We start from the raw sequence: 20,417 nt of genomic DNA, 5'->3' as shown, positions 1-20,417 counted from the left end.
GGTTTCCCTTTTCTATTTCTGCAGGCAAGTCTTCAGCATGGGAAGGGTTTATGCACCTGCATTTGGGAGCAGTGAAGAGGAAGCTAGTCTCCCTTGTGGGTCAGCCTGGGCAGATGGAAAGGACTGATCCCTGGGGCACAGTAGGTGGTGGCAGCAAGAAAGGAAGAGAGAAGGGGGCGGGGGATAAGGGGTGGAGATGGACCAGAGGAAAAGCCTCCTCGTGGTGCCCTCTCAGGGACACGCAAGCTGCTGATGGGACAGGCTAACAGCCAGGAGGTGACAACCAGATCCAGACAGACAGAGAAGCAATGGAGCTTCAGCCCGGCAGAGAAGTGAGCTTGGAGGAAATGGAGTTGGAGAACCCAAGAGGGAAGGGGCGTGAGAAGCTGGTGTGTGTGTGTGTGTGTGTGTGTGTACGCATGCGCGTGTGCTGAGGGGCAGGGCTTAGGAAAGTAGCAACCTGGGAATAGGGAGGGTCACCCTGCAGCTCTGGCCTGGGATGAGGGCACTGCAGGCCATGCTGGGGAATGGTGAGGGTCTGAGCCAAGGATCGGGGTCCTCAGTGAATTTGGGGGTATATGCGTGTAGGTGGGCAGGAGAGGGAAAAGAAACTAAGATGTGTGAACTGAGCAGTGAAACATGAGCGGGATGAGAGGGACAGGAAGAGATAACCAGAGACGAGGAGGAAGGCTTTCCAGGACCAGGGTGCGCAGCATTCCCAAGGACGGAACAGGGACGTTGCAGGGTGTTGTGGTCAGAAATTGGCCAGTGGGGGAGGGGCAGCAGAGAGGCACGGAACATGCTAACATGTTTGGAATTTTCCTGGGGCCGGCGCTGTGGCATAGCAGGTAAAGCCACCGACTGTAGTGCCAGCATCCCATATGGGCCCCAACCTGAGTTCCAGCTGCTCCACTTCCCATCCAGCTCTCTGCCGTGGCCTGGGAAAGCAGTACAAGTACAAGTGCTTGGGCCCCTGCATCTGTGTGGAAGACCTGGAAAAACTCCTGGCTCCTACATTCGGATGGGCGCAGCTCTGGCCATTGCGGCTATCTGGGGAGTGAACCAGTGGATGGAAGACCTTCCCCCCTCCCCCGCCTCTCTCTAACTCTGCCTTTCAAATAAATAAATAGATAAATCTTAAAAAAAAAAGAAATTTTCATATTGTAAGCGTTTGGGGAAAAGCCTTTGGACTTTGTCAGTTCCTATATTTATTTTTATTATCTTGGGAAATCGGAAATCTGTTCCCAGTATCAAAGTCCATATTCAAAGAAGATTGCTTTGGTGAGCATTTCAGAGCCAAAAAAAAAAAAGTTGCGTAATTGTAGGAGTCATCATATCCAGGTGGGGTCCCCAGGACAGTAAGCTGTCTTATCTCTTCCCCTGCATCTTCTTGTGCCCCGGAGGCCAAGAGCAAGCCCAGGACCCTGACTGGGACTTGGGGCCCCTGGGTCCAGGGGCAAGGCCACGGCCAGAGTCCCTGGCGCCAGGCGAGACAAGGCAAGGCAATGGCTTCGTTTGAGGCTGCCTGGTAGGAGTAAGAGAGTGGAAAGGAGTTTCAAACGGGGGGGGGGGGGCACTTGGGCCATTTCAGGGGTTCCTTGTTGGCCTGCGGCCCTGGCCCTGCTGCCCCAGGGAGGCAGATGGATTAGGGATGGAGGGCAGTAGCCGCGGGGGCAGGGCCTGCGAAGCTGGGCGAGGCTGGCGGGGAACTCCGGCCCCCGCGGACCCTGTGTCCTTCGTGCCTGGGGCCCCGCGTGGGGCCCGTCCCTATTCTCCGAAGATCCAGCCTCGGGCTCCAGGCTGGCCCTCCCAACGCGTGTGCATAGAACGGGCGCTTCCAGGCCTGGCACTCGCCCTCACCCAATATGGCGCGAGCAGCCTCAGGCGTGACACGTGACGCGCTCCGCCCCAGGCTCCGCCTCCTGCGCCGCTTTAAGCCTGGCGGCGCGGCGGCTGGCCACCAAACAACAACGCGGGAACCATGCCCCGGAGGCCGGCAGCTTTCCGGGCCCTGCTCGGCCCGCTGCTCTGGGGCTGTGCGCTGGCGCTGCAGGGCGGGATGCTGTACCCCCGCGAGAGCCCGTCGCGGGAGCGCAAGGAGCTGGACGGCCTGTGGAGCTTCCGCGCGGACTTCTCCTCAGGCCGGCACCAGGGCTTCGAGCAGCAGTGGTACCGGCGGCCGCTGCGGGAGGTGCGGCCCGGAGCCGGGGAACGTGCGGTGGGAGCGGGGAGCCCAGCGCCCTCGCAAAGCCCTTGGAGCTGTTGGCAGGGAAGGAAGCTGAAGATGGCCGGGCTTGTTAGCGTGGGGCTGGGAGACCCGGAAAGGGGGCTGAGCGCCTCAGGCAGTGTCCGCAGCGCTGTGGAGCCCGAGCGGGGCCAGGGTGGACTTCTCGGGTGGCCGTGGGTTCCTTGGCACCCAGCCAGCCCCATCGTGACATGGGTCGCGGTTTGCAGAGAGCTGGGGCTGGGGCAGGCCTGTGCCCAGGGGAGCCTTGCCCTTGTTAGATCCTCTTTTTCTGACTTTGCCGCCCCAGCCTTCTCAGAAGAAGGAAGGAGGGCAGGGTCCCCGCGTGTGCCTGGCTCAAACTTTCCCCAGCTGCCTCTGAGTCAGGGGATCTGCCCCTTCCTCCTGCCTCGGCTGGGTTGTGGTCTCGGGCGCACCCCCTCTCCGTGTAGATCTTGGCCCGGGAGTACTCCATCTATACCTCCTCCTCCCCCTGCAAGTCCTGGGTGCATTTCGCTCGTATCAGGCTTGGGCTAGGCAGCTGTGAGGGTCATGCATTCTAGGTTCTTAGGGGGCGTGGACCTGACCCCAGCCTTTCTTTCCCCAGTCAGGCCCCACCCTGGACATGCCAGTCCCCTCCAGCTTCAATGACGTCAGCCAGGACGGACAGCTGCGTAGCTTTGTCGGCTGGGTATGGTACGAACGCGAGGTGGCCTTGCCCCAGCGATGGACCCAGGACCTGGACAGGAGAGTGGTGCTGAGGATCGGCAGTGCCCATTACTACGCCATTGTGGTCAGTGCAGCCAGCAGCAAGGGAGCGAGAGGGTGGGCCAGGTTGTGAGCAAGCCTGAGTCCCAGCTGTCACCTGACAGCCTGTCTCTTGGGATGGGACAGTGAAGGGGGGGACACTCGTGCCTCACACTGGGCTGTATGCCCTGGGTGGGGTTGCCTAATCTTGGAGCTCCAGTCTTTTCCACCAGGCTGGCCAGACAAGGTGGCAGGTCCCTCGGCCCCCATGTGCTGTAGCTTATGGGAGGGGCGTGCCACGGGTAGCAGGGCCCCCTCCTCATGCCCTGGCCCGCTGCCCCTGTGTCTGCAGTGGGTGAATGGAGTCCACGTGACAGAGCACGAGGGCGGCCACCTCCCCTTTGAGGCTGACATCAGCAAGCTGGTCCAGAGCGGGCCCCTGGCCTCCTGCCGCATCACCATTGCCGTCAACAACACTCTCACACCTTACACGCTGCCGCCGGGAGCCATCCTCTACAAGACCGATACCTCCAAGTGAGCCAGTCCTGGTCTTGCTAGGGACTGGGTAGGGGGGCCTTGGCAGAGTGGAAGCCTTGGATCTGGGGAGGCCAGGAGGTTGAAGGACTGTGGGCGAAGGCATTGGGCCGCTGTCTTCCCACCCTAGGTATCCCAAGGGTTACTTTGTCCAGGACACAAACTTTGACTTCTTCAACTACGCGGGACTGCATCGCTCCGTGCTCCTCTACACCACACCCACTGCCTACATCGATGACATCACCATCACCACCGATGTGGCCCAAGACACTGGTGAGGGCTCCTGACAGGCTCTGCCCTCGGTAGCTGTGCTCTCTGTTTGGAAAGCTCCCCCAGGAAGAAGGCCCTCCCCAGTATCTCTCCGCCCTCACAGGTTCCCATCCACCAAAGCAGCCAAAACCCAGGCTGTCCAAGCAGGCCAGGGTTTCCCAAGTCACCCACGTGGTTGCTGTCATTTTGTGCGGGAACATGGGTCAGTGAGGCATGGGGTCTTGCCTGGAATCACAAAGCTCATAAAGGAACAGCCTCACTGCACATGGAGTTCAGGAACTAAATGGTTGTTGGCCAAGGGGCTCCTCGGAGTGGTGGCTGCAGGGTGCTCCCATCTGTGGAGCCTGCCCTTGGCCCTGACCTCTCTTGTCTCCTGCAGGGCTGGTGAATTACCGGATTTTTGTCCAGGGCACTGAGCACTTCCAGCTGGAAGTGAGTCTCCTGGATGAAGAAGGCAAAGTTGTGGCCCAGGGAACGGGTGGCTGGGGCCAGCTACTGGTGCCCAGCGCCAACCTCTGGTGGCCATACCTGATGCATGAGCGCCCTGCGTATTTGTACTCGCTGGAGGTAATGCCTGCCCCCATCTAGCAGCCCTCACTTGTGCAGGGGCCCAGGACAGGTGGGCAGGCAGGCCAGGGTCCCCTGAGAGCTTTCTGATCTTTTTTCAGCCCTCGGTGGGGAAGCCCAGCTTTGCCGAGCAGGCCCCAGGGGAGGGCGGGGGTAGGTCCCTCCTTGTGAAGAGTAGAGCCCTGTCATTTCTCCATCACTGCGCGCAGGCCTGGGGTATGCCACTACGGTGCACCTGCTGCTGGGCGTGCCGGGTGCACTCAGGCCAGTGGGGGCGATCACACCTGCTGGTTTGGCTCTCCTAGGTGAGGCTCATCGCACAGACAGCAGCCGGGCCTGTGTCGGACTTCTACACACTCCCTGTTGGCATTCGCACCGTGGCTGTCACAGAGAGCCGGTTCCTCATCAATGGGAAACCTTTCTATTTCCATGGGGTCAACAAGCACGAGGATTCAGATGTGAGTTGGGGGGCCCTGCAGAGCCTGTTTCTGGCCACGCTCATCTCCTTTCCCCTCCCTCCCCAGTGCCTTGAAGCTCAAGGCGGTTAAGCAAGAAGCTGGAAACCCCAGTGTCACAATGAGGGGCTAACCGAGCGCTAGTGGGCGGTTGTCTGGGGGCCCAGCTCTGGAAGGAAGTGCACCTTCGGCAGGGACGGAGGGTGGGGGTCACTCTGCTCTGCTGTCTTCCTAGATCCGAGGGAAGGGCTTTGACTGGCCGCTACTGGTGAAAGACTTCCACCTGCTCCGCTGGCTCGGTGCCAACTCCTTCCGCACCAGCCACTACCCCTATGCGGAGGAGGTGATGCAGCTGTGTGACCGCTACGGGATCGTGGTCATCGACGAGTGTCCCGGCGTGGGCATCGTGCTGCCGTAAGTGCCGTGCTGCCCGGCTGCCCCGCTGCCCCGCTGCCTGGCTGCCCAGCCCTGCGGGCCATGACTCCGCTCCCTTTCCTTCCCGGCCACAGCCAGAACTTTGGCAACGTGTCCCTGCAGCACCACCTACAGGTGATGGAGGAGCTGGTGCGCCGGGACAAGAATCACCCGGCCGTGGTGATGTGGTCGGTGGCCAACGAGCCTAAGTCCTCCCTGAAGCCTGCCGGCTACTACTTCAAGTGAGTGCCCCCGGGGTTCCCCTGGGCTGGGAGGTGTGGTGGAGACGAGACCTCAATCTTGGTTGATGGCCCTTGGTGCCAATCAGATCGGAGGGTAGGTACATCCAAACCCAGCCAGCTCAGGACCAAATGTCTACTCACCCCACTGGGCTATTCAACTCAGGGAGACCCTGAAAGGGTCTGAAAGGAAATCTGGAGTTATCCTATTTGTATATACAACTTCACAGTAAAAAAAAACAAAACAAAAAAAAAAACAGCTGGTGACGTGGTCTAACTGGGAAGCAAGGAGAGTCTTTTTTTTTTTTTTTTTTTTTCTGACAGGCAGAGTTAGACGATGAGAGAGAGAGACAGAGAGAAATGTCTTCCTTTTTCCGTTGGTTCACCCCCCAAATGTCAGGGCGCTGCACTGATCCGAAGCCAGGAGCCAGGTGCTTCTCCTGGTCTCCCATGCGGGTGCAGGGCCCAAGTACTTGGGCCATCCTCCGCTGCCCTCCCGGGCCACAGCAGAGAGCTGGACTGGAAGAGGGACAACCGGGACAGAATCCAGCGTCCTGACTGGGACTAGAACCTGGGGTGCCGGCGCCGCAGGCGAAGGATTACCCTAGTAAGCCTTGGCACTGGCCGCAAGGAGTCTTTATAAAAAGACAGCGGAGGGGTCAGACAAGCGTGCTCTGTAAGCACAGCTACACAGTAGCAGATGCACCCAGCAGAATCCATGGACCCGTCCCTCAGTCTCACAGGCAGTCTAACGTGTGTGAAGACTGCAGAAAACCACTGTGGGGTACCCCGGGCCCGTCTGTGCAGCTGAGCTCGTCTCGGGACGTGATCCTGAAATGGTTGCTTAGTGACACGCAGTGTCCGCCAAGACCAGGCCATCTACGGGAGGCAGATGGTTCCATCCGCTAAATGCCAGTGGCCTATCCCTGTTCTGCCCAGGTCACTTGCACTGGACAGAAACACCACTTGGGGGGTGTCACAGTCACCGAGGGAGGCTGTCCCTGCCGGGGTTGGGGGGGAGTGTTCCTTCTTTCTGTTACAGTCATGCGGTGGTCACAGCCTTGACAGATGAATTATTTCACTAGTAGCAGACGTTGTGGAAACATTCCTCGAAGCACATTAGTGGATTTTTTTTTTTTAAAGATTTATTTATTTGAAAGAGGTACAGAGAGAGAGAGAAGTCTTCCATCTGCTGGGTCACTCCCCAAATGGCCGCAGTGGCCGGAGCTGATCTGATCTGAAGCAAGGAACCAGGAGCTTCTTCTTGGGCCATCCTCTGCTGCTTTCCCAGGCCACAGCAGAGAGCTGGATCTGAAGAGGAGCAGCTGGGACTCGAAGCAGCACCAATATGGGATGCTGGCACTGCAGGCAGGCGCTTTAGCCCACTGCACCACTGCGCCACAGCGCCGGCCCCTCCTGAAGTGTTTCGAGCTGAGCCATGGTTGGAAGGGTGGAGGGCTCTGAGAGGCCCCGGCCTGGTGACGGCCGCCTCTGAACACCCACAGCCCCTCCAGGCTCCTGGGTCGTGGTGCGAACAGGATGAGTCAGGGCCTCACAGACAGAACCCTTTTATTTTTTTTTCTATTTTTAAAAAGATTTATTTATTTACTTGAAAGGCAGAGTAATAGAGGGAGAGGGAGAGAGAGAGAGGAGAGAGAGGAGAGGACAGGACAGGACAGAGAGAGAGAGAAAAGGAGAGATCTTCTATCTGCTGGTTCATTCCCCAAAAAGCTGCAACAGGCAGGTCCATTCCAAACCAAAACCAGGAGTCTGGAGCTCCATGTGGGTCTCCCACACGGGTGGCAGGGGCCCAAGCACTTGGGCCATTGCTGCCTTCCCAGTGCATCAGCAGGGAGCTGGGCAGAGAGAGCTGCTTTCAGGGGCCAGTGTGGTGGCACAGCGGGTAAGATGCCAGATGTGACACTGACATCCTGTATTGCAGCACAGGTCCAAGTCCCAGCTGCCCCCACGTTCTATCCAGCTCCCTGGTAATGCATCCAGGCAGGCCGGGAAGATGGCCCAAGTGCTTGGGTCACCACCACCCACATGGGAGACCCAGATGGAGTTCTGAGCTCCTGGCTTTGGCCTGGCCCAGCCCAGGATGTTGTAGCCATCTTGGGGTAATGAATCAGCAGAAGAAAATCTCCCTCCTTCTCTCTCTCTCACAGCCTCTCAAATAAATAAGAATAATTTTTTTTCATTTATTGAAAGGCAGAGTGAGAGAAAGAGCAAGCAAGCTTCCATCTGCTGATTCACTCCCCAAAATGGCTGCAGTGGCTGGAGCTGAGCTGATCCGAAGCCAGGAGCCTGGAGCTTGGAGCTTCTTCCAGGTCTCCCACATGGGTGCAGGACCCAAACACTTGGGCCATCTTCCACTGCTTTCCCAGGTGCATTAGCAGGGAGTTGGATTGGAAGTGGACCAGCCGGGACTTGAACTGTGTCCATATGGGATGCTGGCACTGTAGGCAGCAGCTTTACCCGCTATGCCACAGTGCTGGTCCCAGCCCCAAAATAGTGTTTTTTTTTTTTAATTTAATTTTTAAAAAAACATTTATTTATTTGAAAGAGTTACACAGAGAGGAGAGGCAGAGAGAGAGAGAGAGGTCTTCCATCGCTGGTTCACTCCCTAATTGGCCACAACGGCCGGAGGAGCCCCCAAACCAAGCCCTGACCGCAGACAGGTCCTCTGCTGGGGGCCTCCTGTCAGCTGCACTCGGCGTAAATGTCATTTCCTCAGAGGGAGAGCCTGGCCCTGCCCCTCTCCCACATGCGTTAGGTTCCCGGTGATTGCCTCGGCGCGCGCTCTGCTTCCTCTTCCTAATTCTGCTCCCACAGTCACTTCAGTGCAGCCAGTAGCTGTGTGTGCGTCTCTGCCCCTTCTGTTCCATGCAGCTGTGGAAGCCACCGCCCAGCACCCCGCACACGGCACCCTGCCCACCTCCTGGCACGAACTCCCGGATGGTTTGCTACATTAACCCCCGTCCTTGCCTGATCCCACCCTTCTTGTTCTCAAAATCACCTGGCTAGCCCTTGTGAGAGCAGCCTCTCTGCAGAGCAGGAGTAAGGGACAGGCAAGAAAACTGAGGGGCTCCGGGTAACTGGATATGACTTCAGAACATGGCCTCCAACCCCAGCTATCCAAGGGGGCTTCAGAAGTCCAGGGAAAACTGGAGTCAAAATATGTTTTTTTGTTTTTTTGTTTTTTTTTTTTGAGATTTATTTATTTATTTATTTAAAAGTCAGAGTTACACAGAGAGAGGAGAGGCAAAGAGAGAGAGAGAGAGGTCTTCCATCCGCTGGTTCACTCCCCAATTGACCCCAACGGCTGGAGCTGCACCCATCCAAAGCCAGGAGCCTGGAACTTCCTCCAGGTCTCCCATGCAGGTGCAGGGGCCCAAGGACTTGGGCCGTCTGCCACTGCTTTCCCAGGCCATAGCAGAGAGCTGGATCCGAAGTGGAGCAGGTGGGACTCGAATCAGCGCCCATATGGGATGCCGGCACTGCAGGCAGTGGCTCTACCCACTACGCCACAGCACCAACCTCCAGACTTATCTTTTAATTCCATTTTCTGCAGACTTTTCGACGCACCTCTGTAGCGGCAGGGAGGAAAAGTGCGGCTGTGGCGGGTTTGGGCCAGGGTGCGCGGGAGGGAGAGGGTGAGAGAGTGGACTCCGTGGACTGATGGAGCCTGTGTCTTCTGCCCCGCCACGGACAGGACCGTGATTGCCCACACCAAAGCCTTGGACCCCTCCCGGCCCGTGACCTTTGTGACCAACTCCAACTATTCGACAGACTTGGGGGTGAGCCGGGCTGGGAGGGAGGGGTCCTCTCCTCCTTTGCCTGCCTCTTTTTAGTCCTGTCCTGATGCTTGCTAACCTGAACTTCTGGAAGAGCCGCGGGTGGGCGGTGCAGCTGTGTTCACGGATGGTCTTCAGGTGAACGCTAACTGCCCACCTGCTGACCTCCCAGGCAGTGTGGCTTCCTGGAGGCAGTGCCTAGAGGGGGGAAGCACTTTGTTCTCAGTGTGGACTCAGTATTTTTGACACCTGAATTTAATGTTATGCACCTGAATTTAAAATGTCAATGCTTTCAGTTCCCTTGGCCCAGGGTTTCCCAAACCTGGCCAATCGGCAGAATCTCTGAGGGAAGTTTTTTTTTGTTGTTGTTGTTGTTTTTAAAGATGTACTTTATTTATTTGAAAGGCAGAGTGACAGAGAGAGGGGGGCCGTACTGTGGCATAGTGGGTGAAGCCACCACGTACAGTGCTGGCATCCTGTATGGGCTCCACTTCCGATCCAGCTCTCTACTATAGCCTGGGAAAGCAGTAGAAGATGGCCCAAGTGCTTGGACCCCTGCACGCATGTGGAAGACCCAGAAGAAGCTCTTGGCTCCTGGCTTCAGATTGGCTCAGCTCTGGCCATCGCGGCTATTTGGAGAGTGAACCATTGGATGGAAGACCTCTCTCTCTCTCTCTGCATCTGCATCTCTCTAACACTGCCTTTCAAATAAATAAATAAATCTTTAAAAAACAAAAAGAGAGGTCTTCATCCGCTGCTGGTTCACTCCCCAGATGCTGCAATGAGCAGGACTGGGCTGGGCTTCAGACTAGGAGTCTGGAGCTTCATCTGGGTCTCCCAAGTGGGTGCAAGTTCCCAAGAACTTGAGCCATCCTCCGCTGCTTTCCCAGGCACACCAGCAGGGAGCCAGATCAGAGCGGAGAGCTGGGTCTCAAACCAATGCCCATATGGATCCCGGGTTGCAGGCAGAGGCTTAACCCACTATACCACAATGCTGGCCCCAGATTCTGATTTTTTTAAGTCCAGGATTTGAACCTGAGTTTTATTTTGTTTTGGTTTTTAGGATTTATTTATTTGAAAGGCAGAGTTACAGAAAGGGGGAGGGAGGAGAGAGAGAAAGAGAGATCTTCCATCCACTGGTTCACTTCCCAAATGGCTATAACGGCCAGGCCGAAGCCAGGAGCATGGAATTTTATCCAAGTCTCCCCTGTGGGTAGCAGGGGCCCAAGCACTTGGGCCATCCTCCACCACTTTCCCAGCTGCATTAGCAGGGAGCTGGATTGCCAGTGGAGAAGATGGGATTCAAATCAGTGCTCATATGGGATGCCAGTGTCACAAGTGGCACTGTACCACAACCCCAAACCTGGGGTTTAAAAGCCCAAACCTGGGCTTTTGAAAAGCTCCGTAGTGATCTCAGTGGCCAAGCAGCTTGGGAACCACTGTCAGACTGAGTGTGGAAGGGGTAAGGTCTATAGCCGGTTGTCGCCTCTGCATGGGCTGCACCCAGGCCGGTCCTGCACCCCATGTGGCTGCACCTGCATCCCAGCACTTACGAGTCTGGCTACAGCAGCCCCTTGGACACTGTGGAGTTGCCCTGTAGCTCTAAGACACAGGAGCAAGAAAGTGTCCTTCACTGTCAAAAAAAGTGGATGAGAAATCATTGTGCACACACATTGTGAAGCCATCATTTTTTTTTTTTTTAAAGATTTATTTACTTATTTGAAAGGCAGAGCTACAGAGAAGCAGAGACAGAGACAGAGAGAGAGGTCTTCCATCCGCTGGTTCACTCCCCAATTGGCCACAACAGCCGGAATTGTGCTGATCCGAAGCCAGTGCAAGGGCCCAAGTGCTCAGGTCATCTGCTGCTGCTTTCCCAGGCCATAGCAGAGAGCTGGATGGGAAGTGGAGCAGCTGGGACTCAAACTGGCGCCCATATCGGATGCTGGCACTGCCGATGGTGGCTTTGCCTGCTACGTCACAGCGCCGGCCCCTTGAAGCCATCATTTTAGCACAGATAGGGAAAGCTATGTCAGCCAGATGTTCCCTCCTCCCAAGACATACAAAGGCTGCCATGAACTCTAGCATTGCACAGAGAGCTTCCTCTTGCTAGTTCACTCCCCAAATGGCTACAACAGCCAGGGCTATTCCAGGCCAAAGCTAGGTGCCAGAAACCCATCTGGGTATCACATGGGTGGCAGGGACCCAAGTCCCTGAGCCATCATCTGTTGCTGCAGGGTGTATACTAGCACAGAGCTGGATTGGCGACAGTGGAGTGGGAATCGGCATCCAGGCGCTCTGATAGGGGATCCAGTGTCCCCCGTGGCATTGAAACAATTGTACCAAATGCCCTCCCCAAGTTCCAGTCCTTCATGGGGACAGGAAGGCTCTGCTGGACACCCTGTGCCTGTCCCTGGGAGAGGCTGCCAGACTCACTGACAGTCTGTGATCCCTGAGCCGTGCTGCCACCCACACCTGCCCCCAGCTTTCTCCTTTCTCCTGCCTACATCTTCCCACCCCCAAAGTGGGCAGAGGCACTATGGATAGACCACATCAGTCCAAGGGCAGACTCCGGACACTCGCATTTATTACGAGACAGGTGTACACAGCCAAACAGGTGATGTTAGATTCCAGCTGGGGCACCCTGAAGGTTTTGCGGAGTCCTCTCCAGCAGGGTCAGGAGTGTCAGCCCAGCACCGTAGACCTGCTGCTGCCTGGGGTCCCTTCCTGACTACTTCCTACGCGTGGAGCGGGGTGATCCCCAGGATCTGACTCTCACCCTCTGCGTCGCCTTCCTACCTTCTCTGCCGGGGTCCTGACACTGTTTGCATCCCCTGGTTAGTGAACGCGCCTCGGCGCTCTCGTCCTAGGTTCCGTACGTGGATGTGATCTGCGTGAACAGCTACTACTCTTGGTATCACGACTACGGGCACCTGGAGTTGATTCAGCTGCAGCTGGAGACCCAGTTTGAGAACTGGTACAGGGCCCACCAGAAGCCCATCATCCAGAGCGAGTACGGAGCAGAGACGATCGCAGGGTTTCACCAGGTAGGTTGTGCACTGCATTCTGCCTGGTGCGCCACCCACTCCTCATTTCCTCAAGCGGCACTTGATGGTTTCCCTTCAGCTCCTTGGGGCCCCTGCCCCCTCTGCAGCCCCTGCTGCCCTACAGTCACACCTGCCTCACTGGCTGCGTCCTCATAGGCAGCCACCACCAGCAAATCCAGACCTCGGAGACCTGTCCTTAGCTCCCCCGGTCCACGGGACCAAACCTTCATTCCTGATCAGGGCAGTGATGTCCTTTGCTACCTCCCCTGTCCTGTGTTTCATCTCTTTTCTCTCCTTTCACTCCCAGCTAATGAAGAGCCTCCGCTGCATGGGGACGAGCAGGGCTGCTGTCTCTGCCTGTGACGCCCGTGTTAGCACCACATTCACCAACAGATGCCACGTCTCGGCTCAGCTGTCCCTTCTTGGGGAGGTTTATCCCACCTGTTCCAGGAAGAGTACCTACCTGTCTGTCAGAATTTCTTGCTCTTGACCTTGGCCAGGCTGTGGGCTCTAGGGGAGAGAAGGAATCCTACTGATTATTGCTTCCTGAGCACTCAGCAGTGTGACACACAGCAGGTGCTAAATAATATTGGGGGAAGGAGTGAAATCTTGGGAGCAATGTTTAATCATCAGCTTTGCTCTTCTTTTTTTTTTTTTGCCCATTTCCTTACCAAAGATACAATGCTGTGTATTTGGGGAATTTTTTTTTATGTGGGCTTTTTTTTTTCCTTTTAATTATTTTCATTTGATTTGAAAGGCAGAGACAGAGACAGACAGACAGGTGGAGAGAGATCTCCCATCTGCTGGTTCATTCCCCAAATGCCCATAACAGTCAGGGCTGGGCCAGGTCAAAGCCAGGAGCCTGGAACTCCATCCTGATCTCCCAAGCACGTGAGCCATCACCTGCTCCCTCCCAGGGTTCTCATTAGTAGGAATCTGGATGGGAAGTGGAGTAGCAAAGACTCAAACCAGGCACTCTGATATGGGATGTGGGTGTCCCAAGTGGTGACTTAGCTTCCACACCAAGCACCTGCTCCTTCATCTGGCTCCTTGAACCATAGCCAGCCCTTCACCCACTCCCATAGCTCTGTCACCTCTACCTGCCTACCTGCCTGTCACGACTCCTGCCACCCATTGTTGATACACACTTCTTCTTCTTCTTTTTTTTTTTTTTTTTTTTTTTTGACAGAGTGGAGAGAGAGAGAGAAAGAGAGAAAGGTCTTCCTTTTTGCTGTTGGTTCACCCTCCAATGGCTGCCGCGGCTGGCGTGCTGTGGCCGGCACACCGCGCTGATCCGAAGCCAGGAGCTAGGTGCTTCTCCTGGTCTCCCGTGTGGGTGCAGGGCCCAAGGATTTGGGCCATCCTCCACTGCCCTCCCAGGCCACAGCAGAGAGCTGGCCTGGAAGAGGGACAACCAGGACAGAATCTGGCACCCCAACCGGGACTAGAACCTGGTGTGCCGGTGCCGCAGGTGGAGGATTAGCCTATTGAGCCGCGGCGCCGATACACACTTCTTAAGGTGTGTTAACAGCTACCCATGGTGGGCTATACTTTTCTGTTTGCACCCTTAAATTCATCTTGCTTATGTAGAATGCCATTTCTACAAAGTAGTAAGATATGGGAAAATCTCTCATAGATGTATACATTTCTTTTCCCTCTTTGAAGGGTGACCAACTCTGAATCTTTAAGAAACTCCCAGAGTCTGGATGGAAACTGAGAGAACCTTTGCAAGGATGGGAAGGGTAGCCGTGACTAGGGCAGGGGTAGCACTCTCTGCACCGTCCAGAACTTGGTTACTGCACACGTGGTTAGTATGGCTGAGCTGATTTACTGTTTATTTTTTTTTTTAAAGATTTATCTATTTATTTGAAAGAGTAACAGAGAGAAAGGAAGAGATAGACAGATCATTCATCCACTAATTCATTCCCCAAATGGCCACAATAGCGAGGATTGAGCCAAGCCAAATCAGTGAGCCGGGAGTTTCTTTTGGGCCCAAATGATTGGGCCATCTTCTGCTGCTTCCCCAGGCACATTAGCAGGGAGCTGTATAGAAAGAGGAACAGCCAGGACTCAAACTGGCACCAATATGGGATGTGAGTATTGAAGGTGGCAGTTTTATCTGCTATACCACAGCAGTGGTCCCACCTCTTTTTTTTTTTTTTTAAATTAGCAGGAAGCTGGAATCAGAAGCAGAGCTAAGACCCAAACCCAGGCACTCTGACAAGCCACGTCCTAATCACTGTACCCTATTATTTATTTATTTATTTTTTAAGATTTATTTTATTTGTTTGAAAGAGTTGCAGAGGCACAGAGAGAGAGGGGGGGGGGGGGTCCTCCATCCGCTGGTTCATTCCCCAGTTGGCTGCAATGGCCAGAGCTGCACCAATCTGAAGCCAGGAGCCAGGAGTTTCCTCTGGGTCTTCCCACACGGGTGTAGAGGCCCAAGGATTTGGGCCATCTTCTACTGCTTTCCCAGGCCATAGCAGAGAGCTGGATTGGAAGTGGAGCAGCCGGACTCGAACCGGTGCCCATATGGGATGCCGGTACTGCAGGCGGTGGCTTTACCCGCTACACCTCATTATTAGTTTTAATTTAAGTACCACATGTGGCTAGAGGCTGTTGTATGAGACAGTGCAGGTTCATGTCCATTAAAACAAAGTAAGACGTCTATGTCATGCCCTGCCCTCATTCAGCTGTGGACATGGAAGCGAGCATGGTTCAATGTTGGAGTTGTATTCTCAGTGTATATTTATTTATTTATTTTATTTTTGACAGGCAGAGTTACAGACAGAGATAGAGAGAACGGTCTTCCTTTTCCGTTGGTTCACCCCCCAAATGGCCACTATGGCCGGCTTGCTGTGCCAATCCGAAGCTAGGAGCCAGGTGCTTCCTCCTGGTCTCCCATGCGGGTGCAGAGCCCAAGCACTTGGGCCATCCTCCACTGCCCTCCCAGGCCACAGCAGAGAGCTGGACTGGAAGAGGAGCAACTGGGACAGAATCCGGCGCCTCAACCGGGACTAGAACCCCGGGGTGCCGGCGCCGCAGGCGGAGGATTAGCCAAGTGAGCCGTGGTGCTGGCCTTCTCAGTGTATGTTATACAGCCTTTTGAGTCCCTTTCATTGGAAAAGAAAGTCAGGGCTTTGCTCTCCCCTAAAATGATGGAGCAGCAGCATCTTTGGACATCTGAGACTTGAGCCTCCAAAACGTTTGCTTGAGATGAAAACTTGACCTTGCGTCCCCAGGACATCTTTCCCAGGGTTACATCTTAGCAGGCAGCACACAGCACTTCACTGGGTACTGAATCCACATCTCGGCGTGGGGCAGTCTCAGCCTAGCACTGCCCTCGGGGAGGCTGTCGCCTTGTCTCAGGGGGCTTGGCTGCCGTCCCCACCTCCATCTGTGCCCTCTCCCTGTTCACCATCATCATGTATGACGGGACACGTCTCTTCCTTGCCAGATTACAGAGCCTTTCCTTTCTGGTTCATCATTATGTCTGCAATGCCTGTCACCTAAGCAGATGGGAGATTATTTGTTGCGTGGATGAAGGGGCTCAACGAGCAGCTCCTTGCCCCGACCTGCTGCACATGGGGCTGAGGCGAGTTCCGTCTGAGTCGCGCTGAGTCGCGCTAGTTCCCAAGTGATGCACTGGCAGCGATGGAAAGCTCAAGGCAAGCACATATCTACTTCCAGCATCATTCAGCTTTAAGACAGGACAGAGACAGAAAAGCTAAGATAAAGCAAATATCAAGTTGTGTTTATAAATAAAGCGGTATTGGTTACTTTTTTTTTTTAATCTTGTTTGACTTCGGGTTACGTCCTAGCCTGGCTATGTCTACACCACTACATACCACTGTGAGGACAGGTATTTTGGTCCTCAGCAAGGGGGCCTTTATTTTTATCTAACCTGTACATGGTCTGTCAATTCTTTTTTTTCTAAAGATTTATTTTATTTATTTGAAAGACAGTTACAGAGAGAGGTAGAGACAGACAGACAGACACACACACACACACACACACACACACACAGAGGTCTTCCATCCACTGGTTCACTCCTCAAATGGCCACAATGGCCAGAGCTGAACCAGGAGCCAAGAGCTTCCTCCAAGTCTTCCCACGCAGGTGCAGGGGCCCAAGGACTTGGGCCAGCCTCCGCTGCTTTCCCAGGCCATAGCAGAGAGCTGGATTGGAAGTGAAGCAGCCGGGACTCGAACAGGCGCCCATATGGGATGCTAGCACTGCAGGCAGCGGCTTTACCCGCTAAGCCACAGCACCAGCCCCACATCTGCCAATTCTAACTTATAAATTCTCTTTGCCTCGAATCCCAGGACCCTCCTCTGATGTTCAGCGAGGAGTACCAGAAAAGCATGCTGGAGCAGTACCACTTGGTTCTAGACCAGAAACGCAAAGAATACGTGGTGGGGGAGCTCATTTGGAATTTTGCGGATTTTATGACCAACCAGAGTAAGTGGCAGTGGGCTTGGGGGCAGGTACGGATTCTAATTTTTCCAGGTGGGCTTTTCGGTCCCAGGTATTTGGTTGTGAGAATACTGGAAACCAAAAAGGGGAAAGCTGATTTCGTGAATGCCAGCTGCACAGAGAACTCCTAGAAGTAAACCAAACCAGCAGCAAAGAAATCACGCACCTGCTGTACAAAGCATTCATGGCCAGACAGCAAACAGGACAGTCCACTGTGCTGGGGCAGACGTGGCCAACTTGCCGTTGTGTATTTCACAACACCATGAAGCAGAACTCGCCCTCGGACTGGGTTTACTTTGGGATACTTATTATCCCAGAGTAGGGCACGGAGCCTGAGAAATGACAGGTAGGTCAGCCTACCTGCATATTATTCACTGGGAAGAAGCAGGCTCGGGGCTGGCGCTGTGGCATAGTGGGTGGGGATACCACCTGCTGTGCCAGCATCCCAGATGGGTCCCAGTTCGAGTCCCAGCTGCTCTACTTCCAGCCCGGCTCTTTGCTAATGGCCAAGCAGCAGCAGATGGACCAAGTGCTTGGGCCCCTGCCACCCACACGGAAGACCCAGAAGCAGCTCCTGGCTCCTGGCTTTGGCCTGGTCCAGTGCTGGCCATTGTGGCCATGTGGGGAGTGAACCAGAGGACGGAAGATCCTTGTCTCTCTGTCTCTCCCTCTATCTAACTCTTTCAAAATAAATAAATAAATCTTAAAAAAAAAAAAAAAGGCTCACCAAAATAGAAGTTTCAAAGCACGTCTGGGTGCAGGGGTGTTTAAGTCTTCCAAGAGAGTAATTCTGGGACTTCAGCAGTGGGGAGAGATGAGGGTGACTTCAGCTAAGTTCTGAGTATTTCGGGCTTCTTCCCACACATGATTTCTAGTTTCCTGGCTCACCGTCAACACAGGAGGGCATTTTAGGTGAGTGGAGAAGACTATGGTTGTGGTGGGAATGATGGTCCATGTTTTGGGGAAGATGGGCCTCTGAAAGGCTAAGGCTTAACCAAAGACTAGAATAGAAAGGGGATAAATTAGCCTTGAACACGATGAGATGAGGAGAGATGAGGTCAAGAGGAAAAAAGAATGAGGACCCGAACCTCTACTCTGCTTAACAAATGAGAATGGCACCTGGGAATACCTGGATTTTTGTGGAGTAAGAAATTAGCTGAGTGACGTAAGCTTTGCATAAGTAAAGTGAGAATAATGCCTATCACCTTGTAGGTTGCTTCTGTTTTTAACTCTCATTTATTTGAAAGGCAGAGAGATAGAAAGATAATGAAGCAGAGAGAGGTTGCCCATCTGCTGGTTTGCCCTCCAAATGCCTGCAGCAGCCAGGACTGGGACAGGCTAAAGGCAGGAGCTGGGGAACTCCCCCAAGTGGATGGCAGCTACCTGAGCTGCCATCTGCTGTCTCCCAGGATGTGCTTTAGTGGGAAGCCAGGTAAGAACCATGCATCCAGGGGCCAGCATTGTGGCCTAGTGGGTAAATCCCCTACCTGCTGTGCTGGCATCCCATATGGGCACTGGTTCATGTCCCAGCTGCTCCACTTAACAATCCAGCTCCCTGCTAACAGCCTGGGAAAGCAGTGGAAAATGACTCAAGTGCTTGGGCCCCTGCCACCCACCTGGGAGACCCAGAAGAAGATCCTGGCTCCTAGCTTTGACCAGGCCATTGTGGCCATTTTTGGGGAGTGAACCAGAGGATGGAAGAACTCTTCTTTCTCTCTGTAACTGACTTTCAAATAAATAAATAAATCTTAAAAAAAAAAAAAAATCGGGCATTCCAGTATGGAATGTGTGCATCCTAAAATAGAATCCCAGCTGCTGTGGCAAATGCATTCCCCAATTCCTTGTAGGTTGATGTCCGATTTCATTTGGCCACGTGCTTGACAGTGCCTGGTATTTGCCTGTTGTAGAAGAAATTAGTCTTGAACTTTTTTTTAAAAGATTTATTGGGGCTGGCGCTGTGGCATAGCAGGTAAAGCCACCGCCTGCAGGACCGGCATCCCATATGGGTGCTGGTTCGAGACCCGGCTGCTCCACTTCCTATCCAGCTCCCTGCTCTGAGCTGAGAAAGCAGTAGAAGATGGCCCAAGTCCTTGGGCTCCTGCACCCACGTGGGAGACCTGGAGGAGGCTCCTGGCTCCTGGCTTCGGATTGGTGCAGTTCCGGCCATTGCAGCCAATTGGGGAGTGAACTAACAGATGGAAGACCTCTCTCTCTCTCTCTGTGTAACTCTTTCAAATAACAAATATATCAAAAAAAAATTTTATTTATTTGAAAGGCAGAGTGACACAGAGAAACACAGAGATTAAAAGGAAGAGAAAGAGAGAAATCTTGCATCTGGTGGTTTACTCCCCAGATGGCCATCAATAGCCATTTCTGAGCCAGGCTGATGCCAGGAGCCAGGAACTCCATTCAGGTCTCCCACATGGGTGGCAGGGGCACAGGTACTTTGGCCATCTTCTGATGCCTTCCCAAGTGCATTTGCAGGGATCTGGATTGGAAGAGGAGCACTTGTGCCAATTTGGGTCGCCAGTATTGCAAGTGATGGCTTAACCCACTGCCACAACACTGGCCCCTGTCCTGAGCTTCTGGGCAGGAAAATTCTTTTCCATTTAGCTGTGGTCTCTCTGTGGGTAGGGGTGGAAGGAAAGCAAGCTGAAGGTGTGGCCCTTACAAGCTGCTGTTGGCTTTATTCCCCTCCCAATTCCAGCTCTGGGAAACTGACCCCCAGCAGGAGTATCCAGGCCGGAAGTTGGCCTGGGCAGACCCTGAAACCTGTATCACCCATAGGCCAAGGTTTTTGCACCTGCTCTTCAGGAAGGGCCAGCCTTTTCCGGAATAACTCTGTCTCAGTTCCCCTTTGCCCCAAATTCCAAGCACCTGGGTACTCAAAATGTTATTTTGTAAATAAAAGATCAGTTTTTTTTGGGGGGGGGGTAGGCATTTGGTGCCGCACAGCTGAGATGCCCACATCCCATGTAGTGCCTGCGTTCCAGTGCTGGCTGCACCCCCAGTTCCAGCTTCCTGTTCATGTGCACCTCAGGAGGCCACAGGCCATGGCTCAAGTACTTGGTTCACTGCTATCCATGTCGGAGACCCGGATTGAGTTTGGGGCTCCTCCTGGTTTTGGCCTGGCCCACCCCCAGCCATTATGGGTCTTTGGAGAATGAGCCAGCAGGTGAAGAGTGCTGTCTCTCAAATGAAAAAAACCACAGATATAAATGATTTTGAATTTCTTCCCCTAATGGGCTGGAAATTCACACAGCAGGGGCTGAGGTGTTTTGGGGGAGCAGTGGCATGTAATGCTTTAACCTCCAAGTTGTTACTTTAGGTCCAGCAATGGCCATTTCTTTTTCTTTTTTTTGCTTTTTCTCTTTTTTGACAGGCAGAGTGGACAGTGAGAGAGAGACAAAGGTCTTCCTTTTTGCCATTGGTTCACCCTCCAGTGGCCGCCGCGGCCGGCGCACCGCACTGGTCCGATGGCAGGAGCCAGGTGCTTATCCTGGTCTCCCATGGGGTGCAGGGCCCAAGCACTTGGGCCATCCTCCACTGCACTCCCGGGCCACAGCAGAGAGCTGGCCTAGAAGAGGGGCAACCGGGACAGAATCTGGCGCCCTGACCGGGACTAGAACCCGGTGTGCCGGCGCTGCAAG

General features: G+C 54.3%; 1 protein-coding gene across 4 annotated transcripts in view; it reads left to right on the top strand.

Moving 5' to 3' along the window:
* The first annotated feature begins 1,910 nt into the window (after positions 1–1,910).
* The window catches only part of GUSB (glucuronidase beta), a 53,174-nt gene continuing 34,667 nt past the window's right edge, over positions 1,911–20,417 (top strand). For 2 of the 4 annotated variants that reach the window (XM_070064749.1, XM_070064750.1), the window contains exons 1-11: positions 1,923–2,191; positions 2,832–3,017; positions 3,324–3,505; positions 3,636–3,778; positions 4,155–4,342; positions 4,648–4,800; positions 5,033–5,211; positions 5,307–5,453; positions 9,166–9,250; positions 12,115–12,291; positions 16,617–16,752. In XM_070064749.1, coding sequence (XP_069920850.1) covers positions 1,982–2,191; positions 2,832–3,017; positions 3,324–3,505; positions 3,636–3,778; positions 4,155–4,342; positions 4,648–4,800; positions 5,033–5,211; positions 5,307–5,453; positions 9,166–9,250; positions 12,115–12,291; positions 16,617–16,752 — 1,786 coding nt within the window. In that variant the 5' untranslated portion in view covers positions 1,923–1,981. Of the gene's footprint in view, positions 2,192–2,831; positions 3,018–3,323; positions 3,506–3,635; positions 3,779–4,154; positions 4,343–4,647; positions 4,801–5,032; positions 5,212–5,306; positions 5,454–9,165; positions 9,251–12,114; positions 12,292–16,616; positions 16,753–20,417 lie in introns of those variants that run through there. The other 2 variants (XM_002722285.5, XM_008249655.3) reach the window with 2 other exon arrangements.

Source organism: Oryctolagus cuniculus, chromosome 19 (genome assembly GCF_964237555.1).
Source record: "Oryctolagus cuniculus chromosome 19, mOryCun1.1, whole genome shotgun sequence".
NCBI lineage: Eukaryota > Metazoa > Chordata > Mammalia > Lagomorpha > Leporidae > Oryctolagus > Oryctolagus cuniculus.
This window is presented reverse-complemented; position numbering and strand designations above follow the sequence as displayed.